Below are 27,408 nucleotides of genomic sequence, written 5' to 3' on the forward strand. Positions count from 1 at the left end.
TATCAAAAATAGTTATTAGACTATTATCTATAATCTTTATAAACATTATAATTAACTTTAAAAACAGCAATCTAAGCATATAAACAGTTTATGCTGGAAGGTAAGTAGTCGCTGCTAGTAAAGACCAATTTGTAAACTTTTTATAGACAGTAATATTATTGATTACACGTATAATATACAATACACATAAACAATTACAAAAAATGCACAAGATACAGTTCTTGTAGACTGCATGAACAAATGTTTTGATTACTTGAATGGAAGAACTCTAAGTACCTATACGCTAAATACACAAACTATAAATGAAATATTAAAACTATTCAAGGAAGAAAGACCAAACAGTATTTTATTTTATCGAGATATTTTAGTCAAATGGGGGGGGGGGGGTAGTGCAATAAAAACTGACTGCTAGAAATTAGGAAACATCGTTTCAAAGTAATTGTATGATTACATTGGTTACTTCAAAAGGAACCAACTGCAAAACAAGTTTATATGGTATTGATGCAATTCAAATGCAGAAACATATTAGCTTAGTCGTTAAATCACCTCATCGAGATCCACTATATTCATCATTATTCATTATCATTGTTGACATCACCATCTTTCAATATTGCAGAAACAAAATATCCTGTACAAATTTTACCAATTATCTGTTGACAATAAAGAGTAGTCATTATTATTAAATAAAAATTATACTAATTTAGAAATTAAAATTACCTATATAGGATTAAAAGCATCATTAAAAGATATAGCCCTTACTATTTTTAAAGATAAAATTAAATATTTTACATGAAAAAAATCATATCAAAATATATGTCAATTTTTAATAAGGATCTGAATTACTAAATGGATTAATGATGAAAATATAACATTTACAGAACATCTATTATCCGATCGTAGCAGTTTTTCGACCACTTCAATGATTTTTGTGGTAGAAGATATAAGAAAGGACATTGATTTGGGATAATTATTTCAAAATTATCGCAATCCGCGATAATTCAACGATGACGGCGTTTCGGGGTTATATTCAAACACGGACCCTATAAACTCATCTTATCAGATAGAGGTTGATAAATTATCACATATTTTATCATAAATTATTATATAATTATTATGCGAATACGTTTATCACTAAATTATAAATATAATATGCATATATATTATATTATATAATACTATACTGGCATGTCGAATGATTTTGATATGATTTAATTTTTTCACTCCTTGAGAATATTATTTTTTTAAATTCGCGAGACAATGTCAATTATTTCAAAAATTAACCCCTACACCTAGCCTGGCTACACTGGTTTATGAATGCTCATTGTTCACACTATGCAGGTGGCGCTCCAACAACGCCCCACCGTCAATTTACGACAACTTACCACCACTCACACCATTGTCGTGTTCTATGCACCCACGCACTACCCGTAGCTCCGTAGTTTGTACCACTGACAACACCGAACATTCCACCCCCAGCAGCTGTCGTGTATGGTGTATCGTTCGTGATTCGTCCGCAAACGCCGCGCCATTCGTTGTTCAGTCACCTGTTGCTCATCGGCGTCCGTTACTTTATGTGTATCAGTGTTGCGTTCCAGACGTTCGCGCCGTTTAATATTTATTAAAAAAAATAAACACCGTTACTATATTTTAATACTTCGTGGTGTTACTATTTTTTTTTTTTATTACGAAAACGTTTTTGTCCTATCGTGGAAATTTATTCGGTTTTATACTCTCGACGTACGCATTACTGGTGAACGACTTGCAACATGATTGACATTTTTGGACCCATAAAGACATTGCTGAAATTCGACAATGTTTGTATCGACAACATTGTCTTTCGATTGCATTACAGGGCGACCGTTCTTATTCTATTAGCGTGCTCGATTCTCATAACATCCCGACAGTACTTTGGCGATCCGATTGATTGCATGGTCGAAGGTATACCAATGAACATCATGGACACATACTGTTGGATATACTCGACCTTCACCATACCAAATTGGAACAAGGAAAAAATCGGCAAGGACGTGCACCCGGGTGTTTCAGCTTATAACGAAGATACTGATACAGTCAAGTACCATAAATATTATCAGTGGGTTTGTTTTGTGTTGTTCTTCCAAGCTATGTTCTTCTACGCACCCAGGTATTTGTGGAAGTTATGGGAAGCTGGTCGTATGAGGTCACTGATCATGGATCTCAATTGTTCAATCGTCTTTGATCCTGAGCATAAAGAATTATTAATAAACTACTTTGTCAAAAACCTACATTTACAAAATTTTTATGCTATCCGGTTTTTCCTCTGTGAGTTCCTTAATTTGTGCAACATCCTACTCCAGATGTATTTTATAAATTACTTTCTTGAAGGTGAGTTTAAAATGTATGGTTATAATATATTAACAATGAATGAAACGAAACCGGAAGATCGTACGGATGTAATGAATCGAATATTTCCTATAGTCACCAAATGTACATTCAACAAATTCGGTCCAACTGGCACTATTCAGAAGTTTGACGGTATGTGCGTGTTGCCACTAAATGTTCTGAACGAAAAAATTTTTGCGTTCCTGTGGTTTTGGTTCTGGTTTATTGCCATAATTAGTGTATTAAGCATTGTTTATCGTACACTTACTATTGTGAACCCCGTCTTACGTTTAATTTTATTGAGATTAAAAACTAATAACTCTTCTTATAAGGAATTAAAATCTTTAACTCAGAAGTTTTGGATAGGTGATTGGTTTGTCTTGTATCAACTGAGCAAAAACATCAGTTCCGTGGATTTCAGTGATCTTGTATCAGGTTTGACTAATAAGTTTGAGGAAAAGGATAATGTATAAATGTAACTCAATAACCTAAAACATTTTCAATTTTAAATACTTACTAAATTAAAAAAAAAAAACAATTTTCAACAATAAAAATATTTCCGGTAAAAAATTAGCAAAACAAAAAAAAAATAGTTCTTTTTACTAAAACATAAATTATACATCAGCTCATGTAAACATTTTTATGGTAGATAGGTATTTAAAATTAATTTTGAGTTGAATTTGTTGAAATACAAGGTAAGAATGTGTTTTAGGTACGTCATCAGCTTAAAGATTTCTACAATATTATCAATAACCATTTTGAATTATTAATTTTATAATTTTTTTCTCAGATAAATTCCTTAAATAAAAGAATATTATTCTTTAATAAATTATAATCAAAATAAATTTTAAATATTCAAGAATATTTTATGTTTAACTGTATAAGTTATTTTATATTAATAATGCTAAATAATTTTTGTGTGGAATCATATCTTAGAATGGTTTTATTTTGATATATAAATACAATAATTAAGATTTAGGAATAATTAACAAAACTAATGTTCATCAAATGTAATAAAATTATTGATTCATTCTCATACTTTTAAAATGTATAATTTCTTACTAAAGAATAACTTAATTTATAAGTTAATTATTATTAGTACGCTTTATAATTTTACTACATTCATTATTATGTGAACACCTGATAGATAATAGTTAATAAATAAATTTTGTATTGACATTGTGTCAATTATTCTTATTAAAATAAATTGTTCATTTTTATTATAAAAATATTATGTTATAAGTATAAGGAATTAGTAAGATAATAACTAAGAATTTATTAATTCTTAGAAAATAAATATTTCAATTTTAGTATATTAATTATTTTTTTAAGCTTACATTTTTGGAAACCATAGTTCATTAATTAAATAACAATGTATTTTAAAATCTATATTTAATATAATTAAAGAAATCTTTTTTAAGATTATATAAGTTCTAAAAAAAATAGTATACATGTGTATTTTACAGTCGGGCACTCAATGTATAACATGATATTAACTCTTATAAATTCTGCATTATGCATATTATTATTTTTTAAATTAGTAGTATCATTTACATTTTAAATATGTATTTTTAAAATTAAGTTTTATAAGTACCTTTTAAATATGTATTTTTACAATTTAGTTTTATAAATATCTTTTAAGTATGTAATTTTATAATTAAGTTTTATAAGCATAATTTAAATATGTATTTTTAAAATTATGTTTTATAAGAATTATTTAAATATAATATTTTTCAATTAACTTTTTTAAGTATCATTTTGTATTACATTTAAATATAATATTAGTTTTATAAGTTTTATTATTGTTTATCTCGACAACATTAATCTTTTCTTAAAATTAATTATCTAACATTTTATATTGATATTTAACTTTGTGATAGCAACTTGTTAAAAAATAATACAATTAAATTTAAATGTATACATACACTTAGACCACACACCACTGCTATGTTAATTCAATCTAAATCATCATGTCATTATAATAATACTGATAATGAATATTATACTACTGTGTTGTTCGAGACAATAAAAACAATTATTTTAAATAAAATTAAGTTGGTGTTTTATTTATTGATATAATTTTAATTTATACATTCATGATTTTAAAAGGTACATGGTTTCATGTGGTTTGGACCCTATCCCCCTTCTGCTCCAACATTTTTAAAAATTAAATTCAAAAGTTTTCTATATCAATGACGTAAAAAAAAATAACCAGTCGGGGGACTGCCGGTAGAAGTGAAAACTTCTTTAGGCACGTTGGGCATCCCGTAAGAAAGCATTTGCGGGTGAGGAAAAAAGTATGAAATAGCGACACCGCCACCGAGAGTACATGTATATATATACTGTGGTATATACTGTTATACTTAAGTGTGAGCGTGTATGTGTATATATACTAGAACAATTTCACTTCGTTTTTAAAATTTTTTAATGCTTAGGAAATAATGTACCACGAATTGTTTTATTTATCAATATAAAATACTATACATAATTATTTCAGTTATTTTACATAAAAGGAAAAAAAATTACATGTCAAAATTATTACAAATGCTTTACAAAAATGAGTTTAAGTACACTCAGAAAAATCAATTTCCATCCATCATTTCACCAACTCTTGCACCATCATCACTGCCAGCATCATCGCTAATTTCTAAAACTGATACAACCGGTTTATGGTAGCTAAAGTATGATACAAACAATTTTGATTCGAATTTATTCAAATATCTTGTAAAGACCGCATCAATAGTAGTTTTGTATCTTGTTGTGCTAAGATTGCGATCATTTGACATGTTCAAACCAAATTCATTTTTGAAAAATTCCAATAATGGTAGATTTTTATCGTCTGCAAAGTTTATATTGAAATCCCCACTCATAGCGGTGGCGGTGTCGCGAGATCATACTTTTTTCCTCGCTCGCAAATATATATACCACTGTATATATATCTACTCGCGGTGGCGGTGTCGCGAGATCATACTTTTTTCCTCACTCGCAAATGCTTTCTTATACGGGGTGCCCAACGAGCCTAAAGAAGTTTTCACTTCAATAATTGTATTCAAAATTATTTAGAACCCCCCTCCCCCCTCACTAAATAAAATCTTGGCTACATGCCTTTTAAAGTTACAAATTACTTTAATATTAATTATGTTAACTTTTTGAAGAAAATTATGACTCTACTGTACTTGAAAATTGAAATATGCATTATTGATTATATGCAGCAAATGCAGAAATATCTACCATAAAACAGGTAGGTAGATTATGTCATACTATTTTTTTTATTGTTATTTATTAATAATAGCACATTTAATAGTGTGCATAATGAAAATCTATTGATCACTTAGTGATTATCATTGTAATATTATAAAAAAAATAATAACAGTTGTTAAAATGATAGACAATTAATTTGATTAATAAATACAAAACATTCTAATTAATGACTATTAATTTTACTAATATTATAAAACATGAGTTCAAGATTTGATGGATCACTTCCTTATATGAAAAATAAATTTAATATGGTTTAATATGTTTAACAAATACTTTAAAACCTAAACATTTTTTTTAAAAAAATAAAAATTATGTTAAATAATAATACAGTATTCAACAATTATCTAGATTGTGAATTTGTTCTATTCTAAACATATTTGTTGGTAGGTATTTAATACAGCACAAAAATAATTTGTGAAATATGGATTATATGACAATTATTATGCGTTACACTGTTATAATTTATTTTTCGGGCACTTCGAATAGAATACTGAATTATTTATATTTATATTTTTGGTAGAATTTTAAATTATAACAGTAAATTAAAAACAAATATAGTGCACCCACGAGCCACCACCGTAGACAGGACTTGTATTATTAATTTAAAAAAATAATTATATGCTTACAAATCATAAAATGCCATGAAAGGCGCGGGGGGCCCTAAAAAAGCGCTCTTCGGCCGCCGCTAAATTTTAGATATAATAATAAATATAATAAATGCATGTCCCTTATGGATAAATAGAATAAAATATGTGTGCAATAAGATATAATAATATACTAATAGGTAAATCAGAGTATAATGTAAGGCGCAGGTGAGCATTGTTTGCGATATTGAGAAAATATTTGCTCTGTTGGAATACATTTTTAAGTTGTTGATAATGTTATAATAATGATATTACGGATGAGGTTGGTGAAATGGTTTGAAAATTATATTTTTCAAAAACCACCTATCACCTATGCAACAATTTTGTGGGAATTATGCGAATGTTAGTTGAGTGATTTTCAAATTTCAAATATTACATATTAAATTACTATACCAGTTATATATATTATTTTGAAGATTATTTTTTGGAAGTCGATTAGATACCTATATTTGCTTACACCCTACATAGACATAGATCCCTTGTACCTGTACGATTCAGTATTATGTGCAGCATAGTATAATACACTATTTATAATTTATATTACCTATGCGTTTATTAATCATATTATTATATTAGTATATTTTTAGTATATTTAAATAGGCAATGAATGATATTTTTACATTTAAAGTAGGGAATTTAATGCGTTGTTATCAAAAATCCTTAGAATAGACCCTGAGGTAAATAATGATATGATAGCAGCAATATTAATGCTACCTAATAGTAATAATAATATATAATACTATATAATATATAATTAAAAACTCACGATATAGTCGGTGCACGGCTGGCCAGCTGCTATCTATCCTATGTAAAATATAATTACATACCTACGCACAAACGCCAAGTTACAATTAATCAAAAATACAATACGGCGATTCGCGCATTAAAATGTAAATATTATTTAATATGGTATAATATAAAAAAACACCGGCCATCAGCGCACACACAATAATATAAGAAAATGTGGCGATTAGCGTACCACACAACAATAATGAACAAAAATGAATAAGATTGACCAAACGGCGATTCTTGCGCGCATAATAAATATAGTAATATAAAAAACGATAATATACAAGTTGACGACACTAAAAACAACTAGAATCGGCAAACGAGAAAATATTACGAGAAAGATATAACAAAAATGAGCGAGGGCTCTTTACACACGTTGTTAACGCGACGACGGGCTATAGTAATTAAATTAGTTTTAGTTAATTTGCGCGCACCAGCGAGCCAGCGCGCGGCGGCGACGGCGGCGGCCGATAGCACGACGCAATTAATCTTAATAATTACATAATAACACCTATAAATAAAGACGGACGATAATGCGTAACGTGTAGGTGAGATAGTGTGAGCATAGTCTGATAGACTTATAAGTTATAACTTATAAAATATACTGTTTAAAAATAAAAATATTAAATTGAAATATACTTTATTAATATCCGATTTTCATTGAAAACGATAATCGCTCGTCAATCGTTATCGTTCTTGGCGTTCGTGCGAGCAACACTATAATAATATTATCTAATTGTTACCTAATTATTACAATATACGCAGTAATGCAGTATGTGTTTTCCAGAATTTATGGTATGGGAAATATATTATCGTCTTTGATAAATGAAATAAATTTGAAGATATTTTAAACACAATTACCTAATTTGTTTTCTTTTAATTTATGATAATCAATGCATAGTTAGTAAACAATTATTATCACTGGTGTACCGTTTGGGAAAGGCGGAATCTCCTTTATGTGGCTGTAGCCAAGTGCAAACTGTCAGGCATATAGTAAAAGTATGTTCACTGACGAAATTCTCAGGAGTTTTGAGAAAATCCACACAGCCAGCTGACATCAATGCTGTGGAGTAATTAGATGTGTGATTATAAACTAGGTACCCGTAAGAAAGGCTTAGGTACGCCACTGACTGTCCCGCCTAGTACGCACGGCTGTCGAGCCGTTCCATGATTAACTAACTAAACAAAAAGTTAGTTAATCCTTAATCATGAGCAGTTCTACTAATCGATGGTTACTGGTTAGGTACTAGGTAGAACTTACGACAGTCGAGGGAAACACGACTATATTATAATGTAGTTATGTTATAGACCTTATTTTTATAATAATATTATACTTCAGATTTTACAATTACAATGGTATCGTCTGAATAAGTGGAAAGACCATTTGATAAGATATCGAGCGTGTACCTCGCCGTATTGCAATTATTATTTCCCGAAAATATTATAAGTATTTTAATATAATTACAAACATATTATAGAAATAGAATAACAATTATTGTTATGAACGCAACACGAAGCAGTAAATGAAAAACCATTGAAGCAACTCGGTTGTCGCGACGTATATTTTCGTATTTAGGGACGCAATGTATACAGCCAAAATGATATATTATAAAATGGTCACGATGTGTACTCAATAATGGTTCACCGTCATATTCAATGATCACTTAATAGCTAGTACGTGAAACAGTTTTTTTTCTTTTATGGTCCTTTTCTGTAGTCGTGACGAATTGATTCAATATTCGACCTTTCTATTCCCACAATGAACCGCATCCGGTCGAATACCTACGTGTAGAATTCCAACGGTCATTCATTGTTCCTTCGTATTATATACGTTTTGACCAGATTTGAAGATTCCCCCAATGCACAAGAACTGCGTCCTGTAATCTCTTTTCCATATAAATTCATCAGAGAATATTTAACACAATAAAGTTGAACAATATTGACCGGTTTTGAATTATGGCTCGAGTTTCTCTTTTCGACTTAAAAATTCCTTTTATTTGATCGTTATTATTTGTTGTACGACACACTGAATAAATGACGTTTTGAAAAAAAAAATACGAGTACCTACATAACCACAGGGCATAGATAGTAAAATAAAAACTGTGCGTGTAACAAGTACACGCGCATGAAGTGAAACTTCTTTTAATCACGCAATTGGTATCAGGTGTGTATTGGAATAAAATAAAAATAATACACTTTACAATTTTAACTACTTTAAGGGAATATCTTATGTGCTGGAAAATCGTCCAAATTTTTGTTACGTGGCTCACAATAAGCTTGCGTACCAGCGTACCTACTTCTCTGACCATTTGATCGGTGCCGTACGTAAGATAGGAGAGCGAATTAAATAAACAGGCACCATCTCTGGTTATAGGTACAACGATGTGTGATACCATTTCCGCATTCACATTTAAATGTTCTAATGTCATACTAAAAATTAAAAATCTTTAATGATAAATATGTCAAATATGCACTTAAAAATGTATGTTTTTTTTTGATAATTTTAGTATCCTAGCAACCGCTTAAAAAAAATAACAAACAATTATTAAACAATTAAAAATACTTGAAATTTTGTACAGATGTTCCTTAAGCAATGTAGGAGCGCACTAATAATTAACTTTATCGGGCTGATTTGTGAATCTAAACCATCCAGGGTGTCACCCAAACGCATACAAAAAAAATCATTCAAATCGTTACAGCCGTTTAGGAGGAGTTCAGTGACATACACACGTACCAGTAGAATTATATATATAACTAGCTGTCCCCGTGCATTTCGTCACCTGTACAAAAAAATAATAGTCCGTTTGGGCGGGTGAAATTAGTTTTACACTTTTACACATTATATGTGAGATAAAAATCTGGTGACAGATACGGATGATATTATTGCTAATCATTATTATATAATCATAATTATATTTATTAATTTAATCACTATTATATATCACTATTAATAATTAATTGTTGAATGTACTATATTATGAGCATTTTCATACAAAGAGCCAATAGATTACTTTAAAATTTACTAATTATATTATATTTAATTTTATTTATAACTTTTTAATTGTAGATTACTATCTACCTACCTATATAATAGGTAATATTATTAATATCTATATCAATATTTTTTTTAAATAGGACTTTTTATTAATTATTTATATTTTGTAAGACTTTGTTTAATTAATTGTTGAGTGTATATTATAACAATTTTCATACCGCCCAAACGGTATTTTTAGTAGAATAATCCTCGCCCAAACGGTATTATTAGTTGATAATGATAAATTCTTGCCTAAGAGGGTATGTATTTATACGCCTAAGCAGACCATATTTTTGGTCGATTCGTTCAAACGTAAACGTTTTTCGCCCGAACCCGGCGAACCCGTGTTAAGTTTGGTTGCCTATAACTATAATACTAACAATGCTAACGTTTAGCGTATGAATAAAAACTATTTTTAGTTTTCTGATTTGGTGTATAGATGATATCATTGATATCTCTAACATATCAATTTTACATAACTTTCTCGCGCTTAGAGTTGCATTTTTTCAATCGATTAACCGATTATGTATCATTCGTTAAAAATAATCTATTATTCGAATAATCGATTAAATAATAGCACATAATAAAGAGGTAATATAATTGAGTTATTCGGTGTCTTACGCCTCAGAACAATTCATATCTACACGCCGATAAAATACACACACACAATAAAGGTCAGGTTGCAAGGTAGCTGGAAACCATAGAGTAAGACCCTCAGGCCGCCGTACCGTACCGTATTCACGTTATTGGCCGACTACTATTGTTATTATTATATTATGAACATAGATATACAAATTACACGTAAAAATACGTAAATTACCGATTTCAACACTTTAAAATCAAAATTTTGAAAAATCCTTTCTTAGTGCACGGTGAAATTATAATATTAATCGATCCTCAAAATTTCAATTTGATAACTTAAATAGGTTTGGTTCTTCGTTGATTATTATAAAGTACACGATTTTCTTTATATATAGAGATTAAAAAGTGTTTATGATATAAAATAAATACGTAGGTAATACGTTATAATATTACGCCAAATGCCCAAATGATAATAATTTTTAAAATCAATTAGCATGATTATTATTAAATAAATAAATATTAAATATATATATGTTAAAATTAGAAATAGGATTTAAAATTCAACTCATCCCCACCAATATATTCATATTTATAGGTAAGTAGATACTTATTCAGTACCTTATATAGATACTTTATTTAGTATCCTAGCAACAAAAAATCTTTAATGATAAATATCTCAAAATATGTCTATGTTTTTTAACCTTCTTGATTTTTATAAAATATTCGCATATTCCTACCTTTAAACACAGTTTAAAATAAAATATAAAAAGCATATTTTCATGTAATATGTATAATTTAATAGGTAAGCGGTCACTTTGTACATTCCATTGTTTAAATTTCATAACGCGGACACTTTGTACGGTCAGGTAAAATTTTAGTTCGCAGAACGCAGACCGGGCAGACACTTTGTACTATTATATACATAAAGTACATATTAATGTATATAATAATGTACCCAAGTGTCATGTGTATATAATGTAAATTATTAAAATGTAAAAATTAAACATAAAAAAGTAAATTTATTAAAAACGTTATAAACTTATAAAATATAGTATATTATACTATTAGTAAAAATAATCAGTTTAAATCAATTAAAAACGTATAGATAGGTACAACTGTACAATATAAACATATGTCAAAAACGAGAAATAATGTTAAAACCGACATATATAATATATGGAATTTAAAAATTCAAAATAATTTCTTTGTTTTGGTGCTTGTTACATAAAGTTAATAGCTAAATAGCTTATTGTTTTCACCAGAATTAGATTTTTGCTACTTAAGTAACCTATTGACACATTCGTCCAATTGTATTGATTGCTCTCAAAACTGTCTAAAAACTCGGAGAATATATAAGATACTTAGATTTACCAAATAATATTCAAACTTAATAACAATTTTAATAAAATTGTATATAATATATACATATGTATACAAAGTGTCCGCGTTCTGCAATGTACTTTTTTACCCGACCGTACAAAGTGTCCGCGTTTCGCACTTTTGATGCTGGACCGTATATAAAGTGACCTAAAACCAATTTAATAACATATACTAGTCATATAGCCATATAGGTATAGGTACAATAAAAAATCACACAATTTTTTTTTTGATTTACTTACATTAGTGCGAATACTACGAATGAGCAAATGAAACAAATATTATAATAACTACAGCATGTAATCATTCTCGCAACATTCGCAATAGTCTATAAATATTTACTAATTACTATTGTCGTATTCTTATAGAGTATAATACGAGTATTGAAATACATATAAAAATTATACAGGCACTCGCCAAAATGTTCGTAATAATTACGAGCGGTATGGAAAAGATAGGACAGGTTATCATTAGTTTAACTACTATACGTGCGTGTTAAATACTATGCTGGCTACATAATTTCGCGATTTTTGTTTAGCATGTTTGTCTATACAATTGCTACTATTAGTTTTCCACAGGCACTCTTCTTTTTCAATTTCATGAATTAATAAATCAATGTCAATCATTTTGTAAATTGTAACTTTTTAAAAAATAATTGCGAAAAACGGAACCGCGCGTTGTAACCGCTGTAGTATGTGGCGTTGGCGATACGCCAATAAAAATAGTGTGTTTCAATAGCAAGCGGTTGAAGCGACAAAACGCAAAACCGTATAGCATACATAAAATCGCTCTAGTTTGGCGCGCTTTATTACATGGGCGTAGGTAGGCGTGCGCAGGAATTTTTCACAGGGGTTACTTGACCTAATACAATTTAGTAAGATAAATATTGTCTCTATATTATAATAATTAGTTTATAATAAATTTAAATTGTTTAGACGCTGTTTTATTGATAATGAAAATAAAGAATATTATATGTACCTATATTTAATACTATTATTGGCTATTGTATAAAATAAAACAATTATTAGTTAACATATTACATATTATTACATAATATACAACTTATTTTACTGAATATACAATAGCATTTACATTTATAGTGGTAATTTTCTCTATATTGGTGTCAGTGTTTTAAAATCATCAATAATTTCCTCCTTATCTAAAGAGTTTGCAATTTTCTGTTCAATAAATATTGTCAGTAAGGCATCTAACCTTTCTTGAACCATTGTACTGCATAATTTACTCTTAACTATTGCCATTTTTGAAAAAGCTCTTTCACATTGTTTTGTGCTTTCACTGACACAGAATAAATTATACCAACTCGTAATAATAATCAGTTTTAAATAATTAAACAATTATTCATCAAAAATTTAAAGAAGGCACACATTTTTAATAAGGTGTGCGGCTGCACACTCAGTGCGCACGCCTATGCATGGAGTGCGTTTTCGTTTAGCGTATTCGGCGCGCGTCAAAACCGCTCTAGTGTGGCGCGGCCCTTATTCCGAAACGCTTACGCGGTCTCGCGGGTCGTGAAGTGTTTTTAGCGGCGGTCAAGTTGATCAGTTTAATATAATAGGTATTATATAAGCATATTATATCGTTTTCCTTGTCTGTGTATTTAATATGGAAAATCATGTTTAGTCTCGAGTCCAGACGACCTGCAGTCATAAGCGATATGCCACAATGATGAAAATGCTAATACCTATATATGGCTATAACGTCATCGTGCACCATAAATCATATTCATAATCGAGTTATAGGTATACTTATTCTTTATTATTACTGTAAAATGTAGATTGTGTAGTGAGTATAGTATAATATTATTATACGGTTGTAGTGGTATATAGCAAAACTGCAGCAGTTATAGCTATGTAAAATATTACAACTTTAAAATGTTCATAACTCACTTTAAAACGATAATATCAATAAAAGCACATGATATTTCCTAGATAATATTCTTAGCTTTAAGTTTGATAACATGTAAGTTTACGATAATGTTAACGCTAACATCACAGTGTATGTTCTGCTGAACGCAAATTTGCAATGATGTACGTTAGTAAGACAGAGACAACACATGCAGGTATAATGACTATAATGTCCTCTTCAATGAATTAATAAATATTATAAAAACTATAATAAATTCAAATAAATCATTATATTCATTTTATTAAAATAATACACTATAGCGTCACTAGCTACGTCATGCTTAACGCGCCTTTAATACAATAACAAAAATATATTATGGGTATAGGACTATAGGCGTATAGTTCGATTAAAATAATAGCTGTTGACATACATGCATTTTTGACATAGGTACTAAATAAATACTCCGATACTCGTACACTTAATAGGCAAGATAAATGACAGTTTTATATGTAGTACAATACTCGTAAATACTACGACACGGCCGGTGGGAAGGCGGGTTTGGACACCCCGAAATTTTTTCTTGAAATAAGATTTCATATTTTATTACATAATAATATATTAATACTCTACCCCACCCCCCTCAAAAAAAAATATTTTGCTAGCTACGGCCTTGCTACGACATACTTTTATAGCTATAAAAAATTTGTAAAAATTACCAAAAAAATCAAGATTTTCGGGCTGCTTTTAATTATATGGGCATATGGTTTGTATTTATAATTACACAAATATACTATATTTTGAAATTGAATTGTTATTTATTCAAATAAATTATTAAATTTACTTTAATATGAATTTAATTTGAAATTTAAAGCACACGGTTTTTAAGTAGTCCAATCTGGAAATTGTTTTGGTATGTACAAGTTCCATGCTTTTATATTGGAGTTGACTTTAGAGCTATTAAATACCATTTGAAATTTTGATGTAAGTTTATACTATATAATATACTGTAAAGTAATTTTAAATTATTATCAACCGTCACCGTAATTTGTTACGATAAAAATCAATATGATAATTATAATATTAACCTTTAACTGAAGTCGATCACTATTGTTTTTGAAATACAAAAATACTATAAATTTAAGAAATATTTATTTATTTTTGTGCTTTTATCCCACTATTGAGTTATTAAAGCGCAAACAGTGACTGCAATTAGTAAGTAACCTTTTAGTTGGTTGACCGCAACTATTACATACATTTTGATTTTGACCGCAACTATAGTAAACAACGCGAAAATTTGCTTGTCGTATGTGCAAGACAGAGACAACACAGCATACGGGTACTAAGTTCTCTTAAAACAATAATAATAGATTTCTTAAACCAATAAAATATACAGTAGAAGCCGCTTATTAGAAACACTTTGGTATCAATTTGAAATGTGTCAATTAACCAATTGTTTCTGATAAGCGATTGGTTTGATTTGTACTATGAAAAAAAAATGAAAAATGTATGTATGTATGTATGTATATTTAACTATTTATAAATATGTATATATAACTGTGTATATATATTGTATAATTAAAAAAATTATGTACAAATGTATATATTTTACTACATTATTTAAAATATGTGTCTATCGAATTTTGTTTTTATGCGCTGAGTAATGCTGCTCAAAACCTATTTCATCCGCACGGTGCTGGACGGCTCTCCTGAGCAAACAGAACTTCTACAATTTGATTAACCGTACACACGCCAAAGCTGAACTAAAAACGATACGTACAGAAGGAGCTGTACTGATTATGTACTGACAATAAAGTACAGTAAAAATAAACGTAACGACAGAAAAGATAAGATTAAAGTACATTGGTTATCGCCGGATAACCGGTGTATACTCATATGTCAACGGACCTTCGCCTAATTGTTTCAAATAACCAATGTTATGCTTTGATTTATTTTCAATGTTCTAATATGCGACCAGTCCGTCCCAGGACATTTTGTTTCAATAACGCGATTGTATCAATTATCCGTGTTCCTAATAAGCGGCTTCTACTGTAATATGTATTTCATGTACCATGTGGTAGCTTTACATAATTATAAAATAAAATAATAATTATAAATAATGAGTAAATAAATATTTATATAAGTTACATTATAAAATGCATTTAATTTCTAATTTACATTAGAATTAAAATACATTTTATTCAATGAATAGGAAATTAAAAATATTATTTTATCACGTTCATTAAATGTTGAATTAAAAATGTATTCAATATTTATTGTCTTTAAAAATTAAATACTGTTAAGCTAACATTTATTCATAACTTAACAATATTTTTGTTACAACGTAAAAAATTGAATATTTTATCATTAATTTATTGACTTTTAATTTTAAATATTTAAATCCAATTCAAATTTTAAATTTGTATAATTATTTTGATCAGAAAGTGCTGAGTGAGTCATAATTATTGAAAAAATAATAAATAATATGCGTTATATAATTAAAAAATGTTCGTTTTACGTTTAACCGTGTTTTTGATTATCCGTCAAGGCTCTGCAGAGACTGACTATTGGTCGAGGTTCTGCTGTAATACATTTATTAATGTAATAATTTATTATAACAGTAAAAAAACATAGTATAGTTTTTAAATTATGAAATATATTAAAATATGATAATAAATATATAATATATTATATAGGTATATCAAAAAAATATTATTTGAACATTTGAAGTACTAATAATATATATATATATATAATTATCAGAATACCAGAAAAAAAAATAAAACAAATTCTATAATGTAGGTATAGGTCATAAAAATAATTAATCATAATTGTTTAAATTAAATATTTTAAAATTTAAATTTAAAAAAAGTTTATTTTGAAATATTTATTATATTTTAATTACTATAGGTATTAAAGTCTAGGTTTTTTAAATTCAGTTAAATTTAAATAATACAATTTACAAAAGATATGAGCGTAGGCACCTGCCTACTCGTAAGTCTGGGTTTCACACTATGATTATAGATGACACTTTGGATTTCGAAATAGATTAAAAATTAAGTTTGAAAATAATTACTAGTGAACCGAATGCAGTGAATCAATTTAAATTTGCTCAATATTGACCTAAAAAGTGTCTTCGTTGGGTATATTTTTTTTCGGGTGTAAAAATGCCTAGTTCTTAGTTACATTGTTATTGATTATAATAAAAATATAAGATAAATAAAAGATGTTGCATAATATTATAATAAAATAACAAAATAAGTATTTAATTTTTTTTTATTTAGGTGCCTACTGTAAAAGTGTAGAATGCTGGATTTTTGAATACACAATTCACTTTTAGTACCTACTAATAAAACCTAAAATCACTATTATAATTAATGATTTCCAATTTCTTTCTTTTATCCTGTATTATAATTTATTACATTTAAATATCGGTTGTAGTCGCGCCCGGCACGTTCGGGAAGGGCTGGCTTTCTCTTTTGGGGGGGAAGATAAGAATCCGGGTCGTCTGAAATGAACCTCCAGCACTGAACCCCACTGCTGTACCTACAGCTGTAGGTAGTTACGTACATAAAATAGAAATAGGGTGGTGTATGCCACTCTGGCTCCCTTCACTCCTCTCTTACCTGTAACTCTGGTGATTTTCATTTATACTGCATATATCTAATGCCACTTGTCCTACACCCATCTACATTTTACAGCCTTGAATCACTGCTTCGGGCGTAGGTACAGCCGGTACAGGGTGTGGTTCTTCTCTATATCATGTTGCCAATTTAAAGGTTTAATATTGACACACCAATTTACTATATACTCTCACTATTTTTGAGTATTATTTGAGAGTATAAATAAAATATCATAGACAGTTATGTACATGGTTCTAATGAAAACATATAAAATAAATGAGAAAAATGGTTTATTGAAAAAAAACTTCCCTATCAAAATAAGTAACAATGTATCGTAATCCGATAAACTGCTTAATTATGTTCAAGTCAACTCCGGATAAATATTTTCTCTCGAAACAAAAATATTTTTTCGGAAATTTGATTTTCAACAACTATAGTAAGTGGCACTACGTTGGTTCAAAATACTTTTCTAATTTTTACATTAGGAAATTTACATATTTTTTTAAATATATAATACATTGTTTATTATACCTATAATCTATTATAGGTTAACTGTGCGTGTGCTTTGACTCATCTTAAATGCTACTTTATGTAATATAAGTTATAACAACAATAAGTAACAACTATTATACTTTCATAATATTTTAGTATATTATTTTGTTGTCATTTATTTTATACGTGTTACTTCTACATTATATTTCCAATTTTAAAACGTGTTTTTGTACTTGACAATAATATGAGAAAAGACGATCGAGTAAAAAGGGACAAAAAGGAATTACATACCAAGATATCTTTTAAAATATACGCATAATGCATGTAACATGTAACTATAATATATACACGGGTACCTACATACAATGCACACACACACACACACACACCCACGCACATATATATATTACCTATATATACTTATTTACCCGACCGAATAATAATGTATTGACGATCTCACCTTTAGAAAATAAGGATAATAAAATAACAATACCTCTGTCGATACTCAGTACTGTAAGAATTCCTTTTTCCAACAGTTTATTATTCTTCCTTTAGACACAAATCCTGATTTATTTTCGTTCAAATTCCATAATGCATCGATACAGAATTTTAAATTTATATTAACAATATGTTGTATGTATCTGTGAGATTGAATTGTTCAAAATCATGGTAGATTGGTGGATACCTCAAAGTGAAACCAGCACATTTTAATATTATTAATAATTTTAAAAACATTTAAGTAGTATTAGTACTAGACGTACAACGCGTTACGCGAACCTATTTATATTGAAAAAGTATCTACATTCTATACTGTATGTACTATGCAGATATATCGGACATGTCTTATGGCATTTGACTTATTTACCAATATTGGTTTTATCTATATGATTTATTAGGTAACCTACAGGTGATTTATGACGTCATGGTAACGCTCTCAGTGTCGCACAAGCTTATAGAATGACCCCAGCCATAAGACATAAGTACAATATACGTGTCAGTATGTCAGTAATAATTGATGAAGCGGTGGAGAACGATTCCGCAAATTTTGCGGAATCGTGTTGATTTTAATAGCCATTGATATACATACACAACTCCGCAAATTTAATATATATATACACGATTCCGCATAATTTTAAATGCAACGTTGCCATTCCGAAAACAAAATTTATATTATTGTAAGGGCCGAGCCACACTTGAGTGATTTTGGCGCGCGGTACGCATATGACGGTGGTACACGGTACGCGCGTTAAAATGACTCGTGGTACTCAGGCGATACACACGCGTTTTCACAGCGCGTCAAAATCGCTCTAGTGTAGGTACTCGTATAATGAAATAACGATATAACGAAAATTTCGATAGAACGTATAAAAATGTCGTTATTTCCGTTGTTAAAATAAGTTTTTTTGGCCAGAGTTTCCACAACATAACGAATTAAATGTATAAACAATTTATATAACAAGAGTAATTAATTGTATATTTGTATGGTAACGTTGTATTTAAAATTATGCGGAATCATGTATATATATATATTAAATTTGCGGAGTCGTGTATGTATATCAGTGGCTATTAAAATCAACACGATTCCACAAAATTTGCGGAATCGTGTTATATAGCCAATTGAAGTAGGTATATTATTGTTATTCACGTATATATGTAAATTACATACAATTATATAAATGCGTTATTTTGTGTATAATTTATTATACACATGTCTATATAATTTAACCTTTAAAAAATAGATACCAACTATATCATGAATTATATTAATTTAATTTTTATCATTTTCTTAATTATAATCAACGGTGTTCGTCAATAGCGCTGAATTCGGGAGACGGGACACTGTATAAATGTATAAATACATGTATTATATTTATTATATTATTTATAATATTTGCAGGTACAAATGAGGTTTACTAAATCATATACATATGTACATCAATCATGCCTAAGCATTACGTCTTGATTTCGATTTCGGCGAGATACATTACAGTAATATTTTTTTTTAAACATAGAAATTATTTAATCAAGCAAACAACAGATATAGAAAAATAACTCACAGCTTTGTCGGTGCACTGTTGACCAACTGCTACCCTATGTCTAATGTCTATAATAGACACTAAATAAAATCTACACACAATAAAATATAATTACGATATAAAATAATAGCAAAATACGGCGATTAGCGCCCACGCAATGTAAACATGAAATATAAAATAAATAGTTAAGCAAAAAAAAATCAACAAGCTGTGCATATAATTCAAAAACGGTCTTTACGGTACTTACGCGACATGTCGACGTACTACGGTACAAGACAAAATTACGGCGGCCGTATTAATTTACGACATTTACGTGCACCAGCGAGCCGGCGCGCGGCGGCGGCAGATGGCACGCCAATATGTAATTTGCGTAACATAATGATTAATGTTATATAATTCACAAAAGACAATAATAATATAATAAAAATAAAAATAATAACGGCTGGTGAGCGCGATTGTTTAAGTGTTTATGTTTTAGTTGGTCGATGGCGGCGGAGTGGTACCTATTCGTTGGTTTGGACACGTGTATTTATGTTAGGTAATTATTAAAAAATAAATTAGGTAACAACAATAATGAAAATTACATATTATTTTATTTTAAAAGTATCATTATAAAATATTGTTAAGACTGTAAACTTTTATCAAAATCATGGTATACGTTTGGTATGTACCTAATTTACTTGTAGAACATTATAATTTATAGCCTATGTGATAGATTTTCGTTGGACCACCCATGTGACCGAGAAAACGCGAACGAAAATTGAAAATTTCGAAGAATGAAAATTCTCGTTTACGAGCTATTTTCCGGGAAAACCGTGAGAGATAGGACGAAAGTCGTAAAACATAATATTTATCCGCGTAACTAGCTACATAATTCGTATGCCATTGATTTTTCAAAAGATGTTATTAAGGATTTTTAAACCGTCGTTTTTATATCTAACGATTTTTAAAACTCAAAATTTGAAATAACGAGTTTTTTGGAAAAAGAAAAACTGATTCTGATGTAAAATTACTTCAACCTAGTTATCGCCACACAGTGACACCAGAACCTGTTTTATACTAAGTGTCATATATATATATACAACGATACCGCGGCCAATTATTAATATTATATTATTCATATCAGATATCGCCGTCGGTCGTTGGTTCGTTGCATAACATTTTATTTATATTCGTTTTCGCGAATTTACCGATACCCCCGGACCCCCGACTCTATCGCGCCTGGTCATTACCGCACGTCAATGACCTCAGTGCTTGTGGCGGCGTCAACTATCTCGGCCGGTACGCGCGTCTGTCCGGCGTGCGATCGTTTTTCGCCAATTATTGTGTGCGTGATCGCCGTGAACTTAACGGAGTTCCTTTTTTTAACACTAAATTTGAACGTTCTTTTTTTGGCGTTATTGGTGTAATTTTCCGCCCGCCGTACGCGCAGTGCCGTTTCGGTGTGTTTGTTCGCTGCAGAAAACCGTTGTCCTTTATCGTCGGAATTGTGTGCACTTATGGACCGGTAAGCCGTCTCATTGCGTAACTCCCGTTCGTGCGTCCATAAGTTGCCACATCGCGAGTTCATCCGGTTTATCTACAGCAACAACAGTGCGCGAGAATTTAATATTTATATCCACTTATCACATCATCGTATTATCAAGAGTACCCGGATCGGCGGCGAGTACGAAGACGATACCAGCCACCGTATGTAAACAACTTCGTTGATTTTATTATTATTCTGTATTATTGCCGTTGCGGCGTTGAATTTGTTTATATATATTTATGTTATATGTGTTAGTGGGCGCCCAAGTATTATTGTGATATACCTTATTCTATTATTTATTGCAATAGTACGGCGGTGCTGTTGGGCCCGTCATTTTACAAATATTATCCATTGTTTTTTATTTATATTTTATATTTCTTATTCGTTAATATTTCGAATATAAGGAGTACCCTGCCCCCTTTGGGTTTGTGTTTGCGGTGCCTTGTGCATGTATATAAGTGTGGGTAGGTGACCGCGTTACTTATACTTTTTTTATTATATTTTTATATTATTTTATTTTAGTGTAGCCGAATCGGTCGACGTACCTCTGGGTCGACGGTGAAGGTTTGGCCTACACTAAGTCATTAACTGAAATTTCGTTGTTTGTGTAAAAACTTGTTTTAAAGACACGACTTGCCACTAGATATCTGTTAAATAAATAATCACTGCTTACCTAAAAATTAAAAAAATATTATTACATACAATTAACTATTGATAAAAAATTATAAATAAACAAATAATGTGACATACTTAAAATGTACTGTAATTATCAAAATATTCAAGCTTCTTTAACAAAAAGCATGACTCATTTAACAAGACTTAAAAATACAAAACAACCAAACCAATATTGGTTATACCTATATAGGTATAGCTACAATACACTATCATTTAGATACTAGATACAGCAAAATTATGTATTTATGTATTTAAATCATTAACATTTTTAAAACAATGGTAGTCACTTTAGATAACTGTTAAATGAATAAGCACTGTGTTCTTATAACGGATATTCGGCGTGAAATGTCAATTGTCAATAAAATACGAATATACAAATTACGAATTATATACAAAATTAAAATTAGCTATACTAATTATATTTATTAAAGTACATCAAAAACGTATATAAAATATCAAAAGAAATTATAGGTATTAGATAAAATATTTAAAAAGTTTTTAATGTCAATAGTTATTTTTATTACCTTAATATGTTATGATATTAAAAATGATCAATACATCCCAGCGTAGCTATAACAAAATTAAACTCAGTAACTAAAATTAAGAAAAAGAATAGGGCAGTTAAATACCTCAGATACTTGTGATAATACAAAATTCATTAATTTATTACTGTAGGCGTTGGTTCCATAGTTTCTCTAGCACGTTTTTTAATATTGTATAGGTATACTGTCCATACTGGCGATATTTGCTTCAACTTAAACAGCGTAAGAGTCATGAATATGATTGTTTAAACGCTTAAAAATAATTAAATCGGTTTGACAAGTCAGTACACGAGTCTTACATTATCTTCTATAGTTCTATATATACATTACCAAAATCGTTTTAAACTGTCATAACTAAAAGAATCAAATAGGTAAGGAACACGAAACCGCCATTCACCGTAGCGATTTCAATTACTTAAATATTTGTACACGGCCAATACGATTATTAGTGTGTATTTTTGTTTATCGCCGTGTTTTGATAAAGTATGGTATAAACGGACAAACGGTAGTAATAACCAATACCTACTGCTAAAACGATAAAATTCGATTATTATAGGTCACACGTAATATTCAATAATAAGTAATAACTAATATGTACGATATAATTATAATATGATTCATATGATACGATTGAAATGATATCGTTAGTTATATTATGATTATTATGAAGTCTAAACATCACAGATTTCCATAGTATAGTGTAGTATAGAATTATAGAAATCTGTGTAAACAACTATTTTAAATATTCTATTTATTATAATTTTAAATAAATCAATGACAAAATAAATGATTTTATAATTTATGAATACATATTACTTATATATAAATTATATACTGCAAGGCTGTACACCCCCCAGTCCACCTTGCCTGATGACAGAGTTAGGCATCATTCGAATAAAATTTTATTTATATGATTATTTAGATAATATTTTATTCGAATAATTCGAAAACAATATTATTCGAATAATGTTCAGTAATTTTATCTTAGTTAACATATGGTTAGTATTTTGGTAATTAAAATATTTACGTATCAAAAAACAATAGCTAGCATTGTATTTTAAATTCACAATTGTAAATCTTCTTTTATTTTAAATAAATAGAAAAATACTATAAATGAAACAAAATATTTAGAACTATCTAAAGAAGAAACTAGAGAGTAAAGTATTCGAATATATTTGTATTTCGTATTAGCATTATGTTTGAAAATTATTCAATTACATTTTTATTCGAATAATTATAAAAAAAAATTATATAAAAATTTTAAATAATTCATTTTTAATTATAAAAATATTTTTTTTTATAAAAAATATTAATCATTCGAATAATATTGTTTTCGAATTATTCGTATAATTATCTAGATAATATTTTGCCCAATTTTGCCTGCAGGTTACAACAATCTATTATTATTATTATTTTATATCAAATTAACATTATGAGTTCCTATCAATAGAGCCGAAAATTATACATCATATTCATAATATATATTAATACGCTATAGTTGTTTTTTGCGTTACCAATTACAACATTAACTAAAAATATAAATAGCTAATAAAATGAAGGTATTCATTTAAAAAGTCACTTGCACTTAAAATTCAATTTTTTCATCTTAATATTTTTCATACGATTACAATCATTACACAGCCGAATTAAAAATGATAATTTTGATAATATATAGTAATACTAGTAAGTATTAACGACATTACAAACATAAATACGAACGAGTTATATTAACATTGTGACAAATTACAATGTTTTCCTTAATATATTATATTATTATTTATTACAACAATTATATTATAATTAATAGTGTATCTAGCTAAAACCGCTGCAGTTGCTATGTGTGATATGTTTACTTGGATAGGTACCAAGGTATCAACTACATTAAGAAGTACACGTTAAGAAGTCAAACAAATTTTCGACGCCCAGTGGTGGCTTAAATTACAAAAAACAAAATTAATGAGTTGACAAATTAACAAAAACGTACTAAATCAAATTAAATTTCCGGTTACAGTGCACACAATTATCGAAGGAAAGCTATAAACAGAACGACACTAATTCAATAACAATATAAATAATTACCTCCATGAACGGAACCGATTGCGAGGAAGATGGCGCAGGTGCGTTCTTGATGCCGTTAAAAAAGAAGCGGTGTCCAGCCCAGACGGATTGTCCACCTGCCCGCGCTGGGCCCCGTGTCACTCGGTTCGAGGATTCGGTCGAGTGGAAATGGACAAAATGTACCAGCGAAAGCCTGTTCCGGACTCTAGGCCGATTTTACGACGAGACGTGGTTCCCGACCGTGATCAACGAATGGTGTGAGCTTTATTACCGATGCAACTACGAAACCGATTACTGGCAGCACCGCGACGAGTGGCTGGCCGGCGACGAGGAGGTCCGGTTGGCCGTGTGGGCTGAAGTGCTCAGACATCGCGACCAACACGACGCGAACCAAAGCGAACAGTGTGATATCGACCTGATGCACGTCGACGACCGAGTGGACGCCGCCAAGGTCAGTCCATTACATCTTATTATTAAGGCCTACACCCCGCTTATGCATTTTTCGTTAAAATTACTTGATAAATTAATTCTCCACACTTCCTGTAGTCAATTTAATTAAACAATGTAAATCATTCTTGAAGCTGAATAGTCTAGCTTTGCTCGAGAAAAAAAATCATGAAATTATTTTAATGCCTTGTTGAAAAACTAATATATTGAAATACAATGCATTCTCTAACCACCTTCTTCACGTCACACCGAATATAGAATGAACAAATAATGACGAAATGTATTATTAAGACCCCTAAAAACACATAATATATGTCTTCGTTTAAACAACTTGTACATAGTAAGTACAGCACACTTGCACACTATATGATTAATTGATGACCGATGCAATACTACACTCACACGCACAATAAACGGTACTTAATACACAGTGCACACTATTTGAAAACGATGTTACTGGTCACTGGATTCCTAATACGAATACGATAAAGTTACCTACTTTGTTAGTATTTAGCAGGCAATTAAAAGTATTAAGTGAGGTAATTCGTGGCTACGTTAATTATTATACCTACGTGGTCCTACGAAACACAAATCTCCCTGGATGTCGTATGACTTATATTTAACTGGTTATAATAATATTTATTTTAAATTTGACAAGACTATTATAATTCAGAATACATTTTTTAATTTTTCAATAATTATATTTCCCAATTTTTTAGTCATCTTTCTACTATTGGTACCACAACTTATTAGAATATAATATATAGCGGACAACTTGGGACCATATAAATATATAATATAGATGACCAACATAAATATGTTTGCAAACTACAACTTACTAGGATAAATACATCGATACAAAGAGCTAAAATGTCTATAAATATATTTTATATATTTTTATAAATGTATTACCAAAAATATTAAAATTTATAATAATAATAAGTAAATTTTGATTTTATAAATAAGACTCGAGCCACAAATTGTTCACCCTTAATACATAGAAACAGCTAATAAGTAGGTATTGTGTGAAATTTTTAATAGCCCAATCATATGTATTATGTTAATTACGCACTAATTTATAACCTTTATTATTTTTGTAGTAGGTACATGATATAAAACAACTATTACCTGAAATGTCTCACGTATTATGTATAGTAGATTATATTTTCATAATAAAAAAAACTAATTTTTAATAAAAATAAAATAAAATGATTCAAATGATTTGATTTTGTGATGACTAAATAGTTTTTTTTGTTTAACAATAATTCTACTATGCGTTATTTTTGAATAAATAATTTATATTGACTGCTTGTTGTAGATAATGGAAATACACGGGGCCATAAACGAGGCTAACGATCGGATCGAATTGAAAAGAGTAGACATACAAGCCACAAATTGTGTCGAGAAACCGAGTGCCGCAGAAAGGAAACGGGCAGAAGTCGAAGCAGCAGAGATAGCGTTGGCTGATCCGGACGACGAACCAGACTGGGTGGAAATGCGACGCAGGATGCGCGGCTCGTTTGCAGCATTAAATCTGGCTCGGTGTGATGTAAGCACTGAACTCCTGGATCACATTATGATTGAACTGTGCAAGTATTGGGCCAATGTGCCGGAATTGGAGCACACGATTGAACCGCTCCTGGAGAGGAACATAATGCGCGAGGTACAAAACTTTAGGTTCAAACTTTTCAATGTGTCAATTGATATCGAACCGGAAATTCAACAGTCGTGTCCGGACGCGGAGGAACCGGAACCGTGTTACATACGACCGAGGTCGTCATCCGTACCGCCACCACCACCACCATCGTCACCCGTGATATGCAAGAGACAGAAACCTAGAACGGCAAGCTGTCGCAGTCGCAGACCAGCCACCACCAAGTTGGCCGAAGCCAGAGCTCGACAAAACGCAGCCCGAGCGTTGAACCGTGAAAACGCGTCTATAGGTCAATGTCGTAGCCGTAGGTAGTTCGCGACCAACTGATTTTTACGAGTCTTAATTTTATTCTTAAATTGTACGCTATGACAATATTTTAAATGATAACGAAATAAAATTTAAAATTCAATTAAACCACATGCTCTTAAAAATACAATAAAAA

At 29.8% G+C, this 27,408-nt stretch overlaps 3 protein-coding genes across 6 annotated transcripts in view; all 3 read left to right on the forward strand.

Moving 5' to 3' along the window:
• The window catches only part of LOC132924644 (homeobox-like protein HDP1), a 190,049-nt gene that overhangs the window by 144,320 nt on the left and 18,321 nt on the right, over window positions 1-27,408 (forward strand). The window lies entirely within an intron of this gene.
• LOC132927915 (innexin inx2-like) lies at window positions 1,486-3,138 on the forward strand. Its single transcript, XM_060992486.1, has one exon. The coding sequence runs from the start codon at window positions 1,767-1,769 to the stop codon at window positions 2,832-2,834; it is 1,068 nt and encodes a 355-aa protein (XP_060848469.1). The 5' UTR covers window positions 1,486-1,766; the 3' UTR covers window positions 2,835-3,138.
• Window positions 13,547-27,402, forward strand: LOC132926368 (uncharacterized). 2 transcript variants are annotated; one of them, XM_060990721.1, is made up of 4 exons: window positions 13,547-13,624; window positions 13,690-13,808; window positions 24,819-25,316; window positions 26,631-27,402. In XM_060990721.1, exons 3-4 carry the CDS (start codon window positions 24,891-24,893, stop codon window positions 27,276-27,278), a joined length of 1,074 nt encoding a protein of 357 aa, XP_060846704.1. In that variant the 5' UTR covers window positions 13,547-13,624; window positions 13,690-13,808; window positions 24,819-24,890; the 3' UTR covers window positions 27,279-27,402. The 2 variants fall into 2 exon arrangements, with proteins under 2 accessions (XP_060846704.1, XP_060846703.1); XM_060990720.1 differs by lacking the exons at window positions 13,547-13,624; window positions 13,690-13,808 and adding an exon at window positions 21,342-21,751.

Source organism: Rhopalosiphum padi, chromosome 3, assembly GCF_020882245.1.
Source record: "Rhopalosiphum padi isolate XX-2018 chromosome 3, ASM2088224v1, whole genome shotgun sequence".
Taxonomy (NCBI): domain Eukaryota; kingdom Metazoa; phylum Arthropoda; class Insecta; order Hemiptera; family Aphididae; genus Rhopalosiphum; species Rhopalosiphum padi.